The 14,694-nt window shown below is 48.4% G+C and overlaps 1 protein-coding gene across 1 annotated transcript in view; it reads left to right on the top strand.

Moving 5' to 3' along the window:
- Positions 1-14,396, top strand: part of LOC134227889 (anosmin-1) — a 38,945-nt gene extending 24,549 nt beyond the window's left edge. Inside the window, exons 3-8 of the mRNA XM_062709590.1 lie at positions 9,914-10,475; positions 10,543-10,757; positions 10,818-11,008; positions 11,073-11,271; positions 13,295-13,598; positions 13,860-14,396. Of these exons, the coding sequence (XP_062565574.1) occupies positions 9,914-10,475; positions 10,543-10,757; positions 10,818-11,008; positions 11,073-11,271; positions 13,295-13,525 (1,398 nt within the window). The 3' untranslated portion in view covers positions 13,526-13,598; positions 13,860-14,396. The remainder of the gene's footprint in view (positions 1-9,913; positions 10,476-10,542; positions 10,758-10,817; positions 11,009-11,072; positions 11,272-13,294; positions 13,599-13,859) is intronic.
- Positions 14,397-14,694: the final 298 nt, after the last annotated feature.

Here is a 14,694-nt window from a genome sequence, read left to right as displayed (position 1 = left end):
CTTGAAAGGATGCTTCCGAGCCTCTTGAAGAGCGGCTTCCGAGCCTCTTGAAAGGAGGCTTCCAAGCCTCTTGAAGCGAAACTTCGGAGCTTCTTGAAAGGAGGCTTCCGAGCCTCTTGAAGCGAGACTTCGGAGCCTCTTGAAAGGAGGCTTCCGAGCCTCTTGAAAGAAGGCTTCCGAGCCTCTTGAAAGAAGGCTTCCGAGCCTCTTGAAGGAAAGCTTCCGAGCCTCTTGAAAGGAGGTTTCCGAGCCTCTTGAAAGGAGGTTTCCAGGCCTCTTGAAAGGAAGCTTGAGCCTCTTGAAAGGAGGCTTCCGAGCCCCGTGAAAGGAGGCTTCCTAGCCTCGTGAAAGGAGGCTTCCGAGCCTCGTGAAAGGAGGCTTCCGAGCCTCGTGAAAGGAGGCTTCCTAGCCTCGTGAAAGGAGGCTTCCGGACCTCTTGAAAGGAGGCTTCCGGACCTCTTGAAAGGAGGCTTCCGAGTCTCTTGAAAGAAGGCTTCCGAGTCTCTTGAAAGGAGGCTTCCGAGCCTCTTGAAAGGAGGCTTCCGAGCCTCTTGAAAGGAAGCTTCCGAGCCTCTTGAAAGGAAGCTTCCGAGCCTCTTGAAAGAAGGCTTCCGAGCCTCTTGAAAGAAGGCTTGAGCCTCTTGAAAGAAGGCTTCCAGGCCTCTTGAAAGGAGGCTTCCAGCCTCTTGAAGGAAGCTGAGCCTCTTGAAAGGCGGCTTTCGAGCCTCTTGAAAGGAGGCTTCCGAGCCTCTTGAAAGGAGGCTTCTAAGCCTCTTTAAAAAAAGGCTTCCGAGCCTCTTGGAAAAAAGGCTTCCGAGCCTCTTGAAAGGATGCTTCCGAGCCTCTTGAAGAGCGGCTTCCGAGCCTCTTGAAAGGAGGCTTCCAAGCCTCTTGAAGCAGAACTTGGAGCTTCTTGAAAGGAGGCTTCAGGCCTCTTGAAGCGAGACTTGGTGCCTCTTGAAAGGAGGCTTCCAGCCTCTTGAAAGAAGGCTCTGAGCCTCTTGAAGGAAGGCTTCCTGAGCCTCTTGAAAGGAGGTTTCAGGCCTCTTGAAAGGAGGTTTGAGCCTCTTGAAGGAAGCTTCCGGGCCGCTTGCATGGGGGCTTCCGGGCCCCGGGAAAGGAGGCTTCCTGGCCGGGGGAAAGGAGGCTTCCGAGCCTCGTGAAAGGAGGCTTCCGAGCCTCGTGAAAGGAGGCTTCCTAGCCTCGTGAAAGGAGGCTTCCTAGCCTCGTGAAAGGAGGCTTCCGGACCTCTTGAAAGGAGGCTTCCGGACCTCTTGAAAGGAGGCTTCCGAGTCTCTTGAAAGAAGGCTTCCGAGTCTCTTGAAAGGAGGCTTCCGAGCCTCTTGAAAGGAGGCTTCCGAGCCTCTTGAAAGGAGGCTTCCGAGCCTCTTGAAAGGAGGCTTCCGAGCCTCTTGAAAGGAGGCTTCCGAGCCTCTTGAAAGGAGGCTTCCGAGCCTCTTGAAAGGAGGCTTCCGAGCCTCTTGAAAAGAGGATACCGACACCGAGCCTCTTTGAAGGAGGCTTCCGAGCATCTTGAAAGGAGGCTTCCGAGCCTCTTGAAAGGAGGCTTCCGAGCCTCTTGAAAGGAGGCTTCCGAGCCTCTTGAAAGGAGGCTTCCGAGCCTCTTGAAAGGAGGCTTCCGGGCCTCTTGAAAGGAGGCTCTGAGCCTCTTGAAAGGAGGCTTCCGAGCCTCTTGAAAGGAGGCTTGAGCCTCTTGAAAGGAGGCTTCCTGAGCCTCTTGAAAGGAGGCTTGAGCCTCTTGAAAGGAAGCTTCTGAGCCTCTTGAAAGGAAGCTTCCGAGCCCTTTGAAAGAAGGCTCTGAGCCTCTTGAAAGAAGGCTTCTGAGCCTCTTGAAAGGAGGCTTCCAAGCCTCTTGAAAGGAGGCTTCTGAGCTCTTGAAAGGAGGCTTCCTAGCCTCGTGAAAGGAGGCTTCCTGAGCCCCTGAAAGGAGGCTTCCTAGCCTCGTGAAAGGAGGCCTGAGCCTCGTGAAAGGAGGCTTCTGAGGCCTCGTGAAAGGAGGCTTCCAGGCCTCGTGAAAGGCTTCCTGGCCTCGTGAAAGGAGGCTGAGCCTCGTGAAAGGAGGCTTCCGAGCCTCTTGAAAGGAGGCTTCCTGGACCTCTTGAAAGGAGGCTTCCAGCCTCTTGAAAGAAGGCTTCTGAGTCTCTTGAAAGGAGGCTCTGAGCCTCTTGAAAGGAGGCTTCCAGGCCTCTTGAAAGGAGGCTTCCTGAGCCTCTTGAAAGGAGGCTTCCAGGCCTCTTGAAAGGAGGCTTCCAGGCCTCTTGAAAGGAGGCTTCCGGGCCTCTTGAAAGGAGGCTTGAGCCTCTTGAAAGGAGGCTTCCGAGCCTCTTGAAAGGAGGCTTCCGAGCCTCTTGAAAGGAAGCTTCCGAGCCTCTTGAAAGGAAGCTTCCGAGCCTCTTGAAAGAAGGCTTCCGAGCCTCTTGAAAGAAGGCTTCCGAGCCTCTTGAAAGAAGGCTTCCGAGCCTCTTGAAAGGAGGCTTCCGAGCCTCTTGAAAGGAAGCTTCCGAGCCTCTTGAAAGGAGGCTTCCGAGCCTCTTGAAAGGAGGCTTCCGAGCCTCTTGAAAGGAGGCTTCTAAGCCTCTTTAAAAAAAGGCTTCCGAGCCTCTTGGAAAAAAGGCTTCCGAGCCTCTTGAAAGGATGCTTCCGAGCCTCTTGAAGAGCGGCTTCCGAGCCTCTTGAAAGGAGGCTTCCAAGCCTCTTGAAGCGAAACTTCGGAGCTTCTTGAAAGGAGGCTTCCGAGCCTCTTGAAGCGAGACTTCGGAGCCTCTTGAAAGGAGGCTTCCGAGCCTCTTGAAAGAAGGCTTCCGAGCCTCTTGAAAGAAGGCTTCCGAGCCTCTTGAAGGAAAGCTTCCGAGCCTCTTGAAAGGAGGTTTCCGAGCCTCTTGAAAGGAGGTTTCCGAGCCTCTTGAAAGGAAGCTTCCGAGCCTCTTGAAAGGAGGCTTCCGAGCCCCGTGAAAGGAGGCTTCCTAGCCTCGTGAAAGGAGGCTTCCGAGCCTCGTGAAAGGAGGCTTCCGAGCCTCGTGAAAGGAGGCTTCCTAGCCTCGTGAAAGGAGGCTTCCGGACCTCTTGAAAGGAGGCTTCCGGACCTCTTGAAAGGAGGCTTCCGAGTCTCTTGAAAGAAGGCTTCCGAGTCTCTTGAAAGGAGGCTTCCGAGCCTCTTGAAAGGAGGCTTCCGAGCCTCTTGAAAGGAGGCTTCCAGGCCTCTTGAAAGAAGACTTCCGAGCCTCTTGAAAGAAGGCTCTGAGCCTCTTGAAAGAAGGCTTCCAGAGCCTCTTGAAAGGAGGCTTCCGAGCCTCTTGAAAGGAAGCTTGAGGCCTCTTGAAAGGAGGCTTCCAGGCCTCTTGAAAGGAGGCTTCCGAGCCTCTTGAAAGGAGGCTTCTAACCTCTTTAAAAAAGGCTTCCGAGCCTCTTGGAAAAAGGCTTCCAGGCCTCTTGAAAGGATGCTTCCAGGCCTCTTGAAGAGCGGCTTCCTGAGCCTCTTGAAAGGAGGCTTCCAAGCCTCTTGAAGGAAACTTCAGGGCTTCTTGAAAGGAGGCTTCCAGGCCTCTTGAAGGAGACTTCGAGCCTCTTGAAAGGAGGCTTCCAGGCCTCTTGAAAGGAAGCTTCCGAGCCTCTTGAAAGAAGGCTTCCGAGCCTCTTGAAAGAAGGCTTCCGAGCCTCTTGAAAGGAGGCTTCCGAGCCTCTTGAAAGGAGGCTTCCTAGCCTCGTGAAAGGAGGCTTCCGAGCCCCGTGAAAGGAGGCTTCCTAGCCCCGTGAAAGGAGGCTTCCTAGCCTCGTGAAAGGAGGCTTCCGAGCCTCGTGAAAGGAGGCTTCCGAGCCTCGTGAAAGGAGGCTTCCTAGCCTCGTGAAAGGAGGCTTCCTAGCCTCGTGAAAGGAGGCTTCCGGACCTCTTGAAAGGAGGCTTCCGGACCTCTTGAAAGGAGGCTTCCGAGTCTCTTGAAAGAAGGCTTCCGAGTCTCTTGAAAGGAGGCTTCCGAGCCTCTTGAAAGAAGGCTTCCGAGCCTCTTGAAAGGAGGCTTCCGGGCCTCTTGAAAGGAGGCTTCCGAGCCTCTTGAAAGGAGGCTTCCGAGCCTCTTGAAAGGAGGCTTCCAAGCCTCTTAAAAGGGGGCTTTTGAGGCTCTGGAAAGGAGGCTTCCAAGTCTCGTGAAGAAAGGCTTTAGAGCCTCTTGAAAGAGGATACCGACACCTGAGCCTCTTTGAAGGAGGCTTCTGAGCATCTTGAAAGGAGGCTTCTGAGCCTCTTGAAAGGAGGCTTCCAGGCCTCTTGAAAGGAGGCTTCCAGGCCTCTTGAAAGGAGGCTTGAGCCTCTTGAAAGGAGGCTTCCGAGCCTCTTGAAAGGAGGCTTCCAGGCCTCTTGAAAGGAGGCTTCCAGGCCTCTTGAAAGGAGGCTTCCGGGCCTCTTGAAAGGAGGCCTGAGCCTCTTGAAAGGAGGCTTCCGAGCCTCTTGAAAGGAGCTTCCTGAGCCTCTTGAAAGGAAGCTTCCAGGCCTCTTGAAAGAAGGCTTCCAGGCCTCTTGAAAGGAGGCTGAGCCTCTTGAAAGGAGGCTTCCAGCCTCTTGAAGGAGGCTTCCTGAGCCTCTTGAAAGGAGGCTTCTGAGCCTCTTGAAAGGAGGCTTCCTGAGCCTCGTGAAAGGAGGCTTCCAGGCCTCGTGAAAGGAGGCTTCCTGAGCCCTCGTGAAAGGAGGCTTCCAGGCCTCGTGAAGGAGGCTTCCAGGCCTCGTGAAAGGAGGCCTGAGGCCTCGTGAAAGGAGGCTTCCAGCCTCTTGAAAGGAGGCTTCCTGAGACCTCTTGAAAGGAGGCTGGAGCCTCTTGAAAGGAGGCTTCCAGGCCTCTTGAAAGGAGGCTTCCAGGCCTCTTGAAAGGAGGCTTCTGAGCCTCTTGAAAGGAGGCTTCCAGGCCTCTTGAAAGGAGGCTTCAGGCCTCTTGAAAGGAGGCTTCCAGGCCTCTTGAAAGGAGGCTTCTGAGCCTCTTGAAAGGAGGCTTCCGAGCCTCTTGAAAGGAGGCCTGAGCCTCTTGAAAGGAGGCTTCTGAGCCTCTTGAAAGGAGGCTTCTGAGCCTCTTGAAAGGAGGCTTCCTGAGCCTCTTGAAAGGAGGCTTCTGAGGCCTCTTGAAGGAGGCTTCCAGGCCTCTTGAAGGAGGCTTCCAGGCCTCTTGAAAGGAGGCTTCCGAGCCTCTTGAAAGGAGGCTTCCTGAGCCTCTTGAAGGAGGCTTCCAGAGCCTCTTGAAAGGAGGCTTCCAGGCCTCTTGAAAGGAGGCTTCCAGGCCTCTTGAAGAAGGCTTCCAGGCCTCTTGAAAGGAGGCTTCCTGAGCCTCTTGAAAGGAGGCTCTGAGCCTCTTGAAGGAGGCTTCCTGAGCCTCTTGAAAGGAGGCTTCCTGAGCCTCTTGAAAGGAGGCTGGAGCCTCTTGAAAGGAGGCTTCCGAGCCTCTTGAAAGGAGGCTTCTGAGCCTCTTGAAAGAAGGCTTCCAGAGCCTCTTGAAGGAAAGCTTCCAGGCCTCTTGAAGGAGGCTTCCAGGCCTCTTGAAAGGAGGCTTCCCAGCCTCTTGAAAGGAGGCTTCCGAGCCTCTTGAAAGCAGGCTTCTGAGCCTCTTGAAAGGAGGCTTCCGAGCCTCTTGAAAGGAGGCTTCCCAGCCTCTTGAAAGGAGGCTCTGAGCCCCGTGAAAGGAGGCTTCCAGCCTCGTGAAAGGAGGCCTGAGCCTCGTGAAAGGAGGCTTCCGGACCTCTTGAAAGGAGGCTTCCTGAGCCTCTTGAAGGAGGCTTCGAGCCTCTTGAAAGGAGGCTTCCAGGCCTCTTGAAAGGAGGCTTCCAGGCCTCTTGAAAGGAGGCTTCCAGGTCTCTTGAAAGGAGGCTTCCAGGCCTCTTGAAAGGCTTGCGAGCCTCTTGAAAGGAGGCTTCCGAGCCTCTTGAAAGGCGGCTTCCGAGCCTCTTGAAAGGAGACTTTCAGGCCTCTTGAAAGGAGGCTTCCAGGCCTCTTGAAAGGAGGCTTCCAGGCCTCTTGAAAGGAGGCTTCCGAGCCTCTTGAAAGGAGGCTTCCGAGCCTCTTGAAAGGAGGCTTCCGAGCCTCTTGAAAGGAGGCTTCCGAGCCTCTTGAAAGGAGGCTTCCGAGCCTCTTGAAAGGAGGCTTCCGAGCCTCTTGAAAGGAGGCTTCCAGGCCTCTTGAAAGGAGGCTCTGAGCCTCTTGAAAGGAGGCTTCTGAGCCTCTTGAAAGGAGGCTTCTGAGCCTCTTGAAAGGAGGCTTCCTGAGGCCTCTTGAAAGGAGGCTTGAGCCTCTTGAAAGGAGGCTTCCAGCCTCTTGAAAGGAGGCTTCCAGGCCTCTTGAAAGGAGGCTCTGAGCCTCTTGAAAGGAGGCTTCCTGAGCCTCTTGAAAGGAGGCTTCCGAGCCTCTTGAAAGGAGGCTTCCGAGCCTCTTGAAAGAGGCTTCCTGAGCCTCTTGAAAGGAGGCTTCCTGAGCCTCTTGAAAGGAGGCTTCCTGAGCCTCTTGAAAGGAGGCTTCTGAGCCTCTTGAAAGGAGGCTTCCTGAGCCTCTTGAAAGGAGGCTCTGAGCCTCTTGAAAGGAGGCTTCCGAGCCTCTTGAAAGGAGGCTTCTGAGCCTCTTGAAAGGAGGCTTCCGAGCCTCTTGAAAGGAGGCTTCTGAGCCTCTTGAAAGGAGGCTTCTGGAGCCTCTTGAAAGGAGGCTTCCGAGCCTCTTGAAAGGAGGCTTCCTGAGCCTCTTGAAAGGAGGCTTCCGAGCCTCTTGAAAGGAGGCTTCCAGGCCTCTTGAAAGGAGGCTTCCTAGCCTCTTGAAAGGAGGCCTGAGCCTCTTGAAAGGAGGCTTGGAGCCTCTTGAAAGGAGGCTTCCGAGCCTCTTGAAAGGAGGCTTCCGAGCCTCTTAAAAGGAGGCTTCCGAGCCTCTTAAAAGGAGGCTTCCGAGCCTCTAAAGGAGGCTTCCGAGCCTCTTGAAAGGAGGCTTCCGAGCCTCTTGAAAGGAGGCTTCCGAGCCTCTTGTAAGGAGGCTTCCGAGCCTCTTGTAAGGAGGCTTCCGAGCCTCTTGTAAGGAGGCTTCCGAGCCTCTTGTAAGGAGGCTTCCGAGCCTCTTGTAAGGAGGCTTCCGAGCCTCTTGAAAGGAGGCTTCCGAGCCTCTTGAAAGGAGGCTTCCGAGCCTCTTGAAAGGAGGCTTCCGAGCCTCTTGAAAATAGGCTTCCGAGCCTCTTGAAAGGAAGCTTCCGAGCCTCTTGAAAGGAGGCTTCCGAGCCTCTTGAAAGGAGGCTTCCGAGCCTCTTGAAAGGAGGCTTCCGAGCTTCTTTAAAGGTGGTTTCGAGCCTCTTGAAAGGAGGCTTCCGAGCCTCTTGAAAGGAGGCTTCCGAGCGTCTTGAAAGGAAGCTTCTGAGCCTCTTGAAAGGAGGCATACGAGCCTCTTGAAAGGAGGCTTCCAGGCCTCTTGAAAGGAGGCTTCCAGGCCTCTTGAAAGGAGGCTTCCAGGCCTGTTGAGAGGAGGGTTGGGGGCCTCTTGAAAGGAGGCTTGCAGGCCTCTTGAAAGGAGGCTTCCGAGCCTCTTGAAAGGAGGCTTCCGAGCCTCTTAAGGAGGCCTGATCCTCTTGAAAGGAGGCTTCCAGGCCTCTTGTAAGGAGGCTTGAGCCTCTTGTAAGGAGGCTTCCGAGCCTCTTGTAAGGAGGCTTCCGAGCCTCTTGAAAGGAGGCTTCCGAGCCTCTCGAAAGGAGGCTTCCGAGCCTCTTGAAAGGAGGCTTCCGAGCCTCTTGAAAGGAGGCTTCCGAGCCTCTTGAAAATAGGCTTCCGAGCCTCTTGAAAATAGGCTTCCGAGCCTCTTGAAAGGAAGCTTCCGAGCCTCTTGAAAGGAGGCTTCCGAGCCTCTTTAAATGTGGTTTCCGAGCCTCTTGAAAGGAGGCTTCCGAGCCTCTTGAAAGGAGGCTTCCGAGCCTTTTGAAAGGAGGCTTCCGAGCCTCTTGAAAGGAGGCTTCCGAGCCTCTTGAAAGGAGGTCCGAGCCTCTTGAAAGGAAGCTTCCAAGCCTCTTGAAAGGAAGCTTCCAAGCCTCTTGAAAGGAGGCTTCCGACCTTCTTGAAAGGAGGCTTCCGAGCCTTTTTAAAGGAAGCTTCCGAGCCTCTTAAAAGAAGGCTTCCGAGTCTCTTAAAAGGAGGCTTCCGAGCCTCTTGAAAGGAGGCTTCCGAGCCTCTTGAAAGGAGGCTTCCGAGCCTCTTGAAAGGAGGCTTTTTGCAACCTTTCAAACCATTAGATTCTAGATGTTTGTTTGTTTGCCTCTATCAAATTTTTAATAGTATTTGTATTAGAAAGTATTAGAATAAAAAATAAATCAAAACTTTTTTTTTTGTTAAGTAGGTCAAATGCCAAGAAGTGTAAGTGTAAAAACTAAGTTTTGAGAAAAAATGGTTCTATATTTTTTTGATTCATACAAATTGTATAGCAGTTCAAAAAATTACAAATTTTCCGTGAATTTTCACAAATTTTCAGTCAAGTTCATATTACATTTATCTACTTCCAAGTACACTCCCAGCCATAAGTTTGGGTTCAGCCTTTAAAAAAGTTTACAAAGTGTTTTACACATATTTCTTTAGTCATGTCCGATTTGTGATCTTCTGATCTTGTGATCTTCATGAAAGATGATGTCTAAAAGCCTAAGAATGAAAGCACATACGAGGGTCGAATGATTGAGGAATGCGACATCTTCTCTTCTTCATTTGCACTGGGACATTGCCGCCTCGCAGCTTAGTGTTCATTAAGCACTTACACAGTTAATAACTGCGAGATTTCTAAGCCAAGTTACCATTTTTGCATTCGTATATCATGAGGCTAACACGATGATACTTTTATGCCCAGGGAAGTCGAGACAATTTCCAATCCGAAAATTGTCTAGACCGGCACCGGGATTCGAATCCAGCCACCCTCAGCATGGTCTCGCTTTGTAGCCGCGCATCGTACCGCACGGCTAAGGAGGAATGCGGCATGCATTATTGAAAAAATGGGAGTGTGAAGGAGAGAAACATATGAACATGATGAACTCGCGTCCAAGCTTGAGGCTATGGGAAGTTGAAATGAGATTGAAGGAGTCAGTCTATTGACGAGATTTCATTCGAACGGTTGTGGATTTCTTTTGTTAGAATTAGTTAGAACTTTGTTTAACTCGAGAATTAATCATGCAAATGGAACCAAATCTTGCATGTGGATGTTTTGGGAGGGAAGATATGTTTCTGTGGTGGTCCAAAACCCCTCTCCGCCCTGGAAAGCGGGTCTCCCATACAAATGAAACATAAATTTCTGCATAACTCGAGAACTAATTAGAGAATAAACCAATATGAGGCAAAACGAAGAGTGTCGGGTCTGCTAGTTAATTATAAATAAATAAATTTATAATAAAAAAATATTATTTAATTTCTGTAGGTGTTTTAACCTTAGCCTAGCGGTACGACGCGCAGTCGTAAATTAAAACCATGCTGAGGGTGGCTGGGTTCGATTCGCGGTGCCTAGGCAATTTTCGGTATGGAAATTGTCTCGACTTACCTGGGGCATCATAACATTCAATACTTGGAGCCCGTTTTCTCATCTTCACTCCATTGCCCAGCTCTTATCCAATCGTATCACCTTTTCGGGGTCTCAACCAGAGCGTGCGGCCCGTTCTGGTGTTTCCTCCTCATTCACGCATACGCACGGACTTATTTTAGTTTGAAAACAACGTCTTCCCGAACCACAATCGCTACCACCGATTTTTGAGCCTGTTTGGGAAATAAGGTTCATACCTGTTGTACTCTATACGTATTAAAATGCTTTTAATTGCTTCACTATGCTAGCACATATATCATCGGTTTTCTTCTCAAAGATTGAATCAAATTTTATTTCCAACTATGTTACGGGTTATCAAATTATCTTCAATTATTTTCCTTGAAACAGTGCGAGAGCACCTGCATCCGGGACTACTTGGAGAACTCGTCGTACAAAAAATACGGTGACTGCCCAAAGGAACCGCAGAATTGCCTGGAAGCCATCTGTTTCAACACCTGCCAGAGTACGGACTACCACTGCCCAGGGGTGAAAAAATGTTGCCCGCACTCGTGCGGCATGAGCTGCCAAAGTCCTGTCGGTTTGAGCAAGGTTCGTGGACTGCCACCCGTTCCGGTGCACGTGATCCTTCGCGATGCTGGGCGTAGTTTCCGCATGGCTGAAATTCAGTGGGACTTGGCCGTGGAAGAGGAGGAATCCAGCGTCACGTACTATGTAGTGGAGTCACGCCATCACATCGGAGTTAGTTTTGCCGAGCGGAAATTGGAAAATGACTGGCAGAACCACAAGGCGAACATGATCTATGAGATCAAGCGAACAGGAAACCTCAAAAGGTTCGTTGGGGAACTGAAACTGAAACCCGGCAGGTGGTACCAGGTACGAGTTGCCGCAGTCAACGAGAAAGGTACCCGAGGATACTCCACTGTCTCCAAAGAGTTTCAACTGCGAAAAAGTGAGGACATGTTTTTCCGAATATAAATATCGAACTTTAGTAAACAAAATTCATGACGTTTTTGTAGGGCCCAACCCACCTCAACCACCGAAGAATCTCACACTTGGTCCACTGGTAGCGACGACAAACGGGATGTACAGTAGAAAAATTATGTGGTCGCTTCCACGATCTGATCTCCCGGTGGAGAAGTACAAAATCAGCTGGAGTTTATATTTAAATGTAAGCGGCGAAGCGCGGGCTGATAACTCATCTCTTTTCAAGGAAACGGCAACTGTGTCAGCGGTAGATATCTAGTGGATTCGATAAATCATTGAAAATATAGATTTCTGTTTTATTTGTTAGCCAACTCGCCACTATGAGATCAAAGGACTGCATCCTAACAGTATTTACTATCTCCAACTACATGCGGTGAGCGTGTACGGCAAATGGCGACTGAAGTCTTTCGCCAGTAATGAGATGATGGATACTATGGTGGACGTTGGAGGTGCCGTCAAGCAAATAAGCATGGACAACATGTTGATGAATGATGCCAGGTAATGAGGCGTTGTAAATAAATGTACTTAGATAATAGAAGATTGTAAAGTTACCGTTTTTCAGTCATCAACGCCGCACAAAATCCGGAGCTAATGCAATGAGCATAAATTATAAATTCGTGCCGCGTAAAACTGGCCTTGCGGTGAGACTTACGTGGGCGGACCGACAACCCGGCGGACGTTATCGGTTGCACTTGTGTCGAGGTACCCGGGAATGTCTATCAAAACCGATGGGACCCAGCTCTCATGATGTGGTTGTAAAGGTAAGGCAAAATAAGTAGAAAGGTACAGGAACGTCGTTACGTGTTCGGCTATTTGTTCTCGACATACTTTATCACAACATTTCTAGAGAATGGTAAATTCTTGCAGTTGAACGAATACCTCACTCCATCAAGCCAGAGTCCTCCTCCAATCACCTGACAGTGACCTGCTGCGTCGCAGCAAGCGTAGACGTTGTCTTGCAAAAATGCACGTTGTGAACTGCCCATACGAAATTTTCATACGAATCTTAATTTTAGTTTTTCAAGAATCACTCAACTTTACTCGTGATTTTCGCACGAGGAAATATCATATAAATCCGTCGGCCGAATGCCATTTGGCCGAAGGCCACTAGGCCGAAAGTTGTTTGGCCGAATATACCATTACACCGAATAGGACATTTAGCCGAATAGCAAAGACGTCTTACTACTCACTTCTCATTTTCAGAGTGAGAAGTGAGAAATAAGGAATGTGAAGTGAGATGTCTCAATTCACACTCCTCATTAATCACTTCTCACTTTTTACTGTGAGACCTGCCACTTCTCACTGTAAAAAGTGATATTCGGTCAAACGTCCTATTCGGCCAAATGTCCTAATCTCCTATTCGGCCGGATGACCCGTTCGGCCAATTGACTTTCGGCCGGATGAGTTTCGGCCTAAAGGTGTGTTCGGCCTAGTGGCATTCGGCCAAATGGGTTTCGGCCAATCGACCCTTCCCCGTTCGGTGCCAATTTGTTTAAAAACAAGTTTTTTTTGTTGTTTTCTCGGAATTGTGTAAAATGGATATATGCAGTTTCCACGGTTTGCAGAAATCGTTCTCATTAGATAACGAACAACGATAAAAGAGAGGCAAAAACTGTTCCGCATCATAACAAGTCATGATAACAAATTTATCAAACTTGTATACAAGTGCGAAAAAAAAATCAGATAGACAGCCCCCACAGAAAAATGGTGATTCTCGCTTTGTTTTCGCTCATTTCGTGTTGGTTACTGCACAGCTGTGTAGAACAAGTTGAAATGCATCATCAGAGCCAGTGCTCCCCGCATTTGTAGCTCTCTAATATGGGGGATACACTTGTGGTATTCATACCATGGTACAAACATCTTGAAATGAGTGCCATACCAATTATTGTCTTCATTAAAGATGGCCTTGAAATTATTTTCTTGTCGCCTTGTACCATGGTACGAATACATACCACAAGTGTGTGCCCCATATAAAAGAAATGTATCATGGGGTATAGCCTCCCGAATCAGTTCTCTATCATGACGGCTTGCGAAAAAAGTCTCTCGCGGTATGCTACATATCGTATTGCGAGAAGATTGAAAAATTCGAACCGGGGTCCGACGGTCGACTGTCGGAAAGCTGTTCCGCAAACGTCAAATCACTTGTTGCACTGTAAAAAATTTTGGCTTAGTTTTTCGGTGTGAATGTTGATTATTAAAATCAACGGGAATATGCAACTTTAAAAGAATGTTACATGCCGCTATATTTTTTAAACAAGTTTTAAGATACTTTGAAGGCATTTCGTCATATATTTATGTGATTTAGAACATTTTAGATTTCTCGAATATTCTTGATATCAAGAAACATCAACACTTTTCGTACAGTGCATGCCATTTTGAAGTTTCCGACACTCAGTCTGCTTCTTCTTCTTTGCTCCGCAAAATTAGAATTTTTCTCTTTTCTCGCAATATATGTATACAGAGATGATAAGTGAGAGACTTGTTCATTCTCTTTAGGATTCAATCCCTGACATTTTTTCAAACATATTAGGGAACATCCATAAATTACGTAACGCTTGGAGGGAGGAGGGGGGTTTCCTGAAGTGTGACAACCCATACAAAATTTTCAGATGTTTCATACAAAAAGTGTGACATAGGGGGGAGGGGGTTGAAAATGATCGATTTTTGCGTTACGTAATTAATGGATCTTCCCTTATTTAAATATAGCCGCGTATTATTTGATAAAATATTCTCCTAGCGAAATTAGGCTTTCATTTGATTATTATACGTTTTTTTTTCTTTCAGCAGAAAACAGCCTACGAATTTTCGAGTCTGGAGTTTGATATCAAGTACACAATTGGATTGCGGCACAACCATCGGAAACGTGTTTCCGGGCCGGCGAACAATCCTCAGCAACAATCGTCACAACAGCAGCACGGACCGCCCGGCTACGATAGCTTCCGTACATTCCTGACACCCAAATGTGAGCACTTCCAGAAGATGCATCCCGACTTTCTGTTTGATTGTTCCGTCTGAAGGTCCCAAAACGATTGTGAGCACAGAGTGTTATATGCTATATTATCTATATGAATAGTTAATAAAGACAATTCAAGCTCTATCTGGTAAAAGGGCGAATGTCGCAAGAGAGGATTCTCTTCGTCGACTTCCCCTCTTTTAAATAAAAGTGACAAGCAGTGGATTTCATCGCGGTTTTTCACCTCAGAATGCAAGTTTTCATTGTTTTCTTTCGTTCTGAGGGGAAAAACCGCAACGAAATCATCTGCTTGTCACTTTAATTTAAAAGAGGGGAAGTCGGCGAAGAGAATTCTCTCTTGCGACATTCGCCCTTATTCCAGATAGAGCTTGAATTTAGCAACAATGAATTCTACCCCGCCATAACTTGCCCACACTAGTAGCGCACTTTTTGCTTCGATTGGCTAGTAAGTATTCACATACGTCTGTTTGGAGATAGAACATAAGTGTTTTGTGGCGACCTAAGTATTAAACGTAGACGTTAAACTGATTTCTAGATACAAAAAAGGTCCTTACAAAATACAAATAATTCGGTTATGCTTGTGTTATTTTACAGTTGTAGTATTGAATTAGTGGATTTTTGTTTCAATAGTTTTAAGCTGGGCTGCCATTAAAATCCAACATAGACAAAATTTAGTATAGTATACAATGGTAATTACTCGACAAAAGATTATTTAACGTAAGTGGTTTTTAACTTCAGTGAGTTATGTTGAAGTAATTTTATTTCATGCAAAATATAAAAAACTAAAGCGTAGAAGAAAGCTCACTTTTGTCCTCTTGTAATTAGCACTATTCAGATTGAAATGAACTCTATATGCTGCTATAAAAAAGACATGTATGTTGGTAATAAATACGTGTATGCATATAAAACTAATTAGAAAGTATTTCATTCAAGAAACTTGAAAAGAACAATAGGAGAGACTTGATCCCCTTTTCTCATTTCTATTACGTTTACTCTATTTCTATTAGGGTAATCCGCCAAATGTTGAACGGCTAATTTCTTCGCCTATTGTTGAACGCACGTGCATTTCTTATGGGAGTTCAACAATAGGCGACAAAATTAGCCGTTCAACATTTGGCGTTTTCCCCTACACGTATTACAGCCAAAAATAAATAAACTAACGCGGTTTTCACGCAGACTCTCAATCTGTAAATAGTCTGTAAATAGTTGT

This window comes from Armigeres subalbatus, chromosome 1, assembly GCF_024139115.2.
Source record: "Armigeres subalbatus isolate Guangzhou_Male chromosome 1, GZ_Asu_2, whole genome shotgun sequence".
Lineage (NCBI taxonomy): Eukaryota > Metazoa > Arthropoda > Insecta > Diptera > Culicidae > Armigeres > Armigeres subalbatus.
The sequence above is the reverse complement of the archived record's forward strand: the minus strand, read 5'-3'. Positions and strand labels throughout refer to the sequence as shown.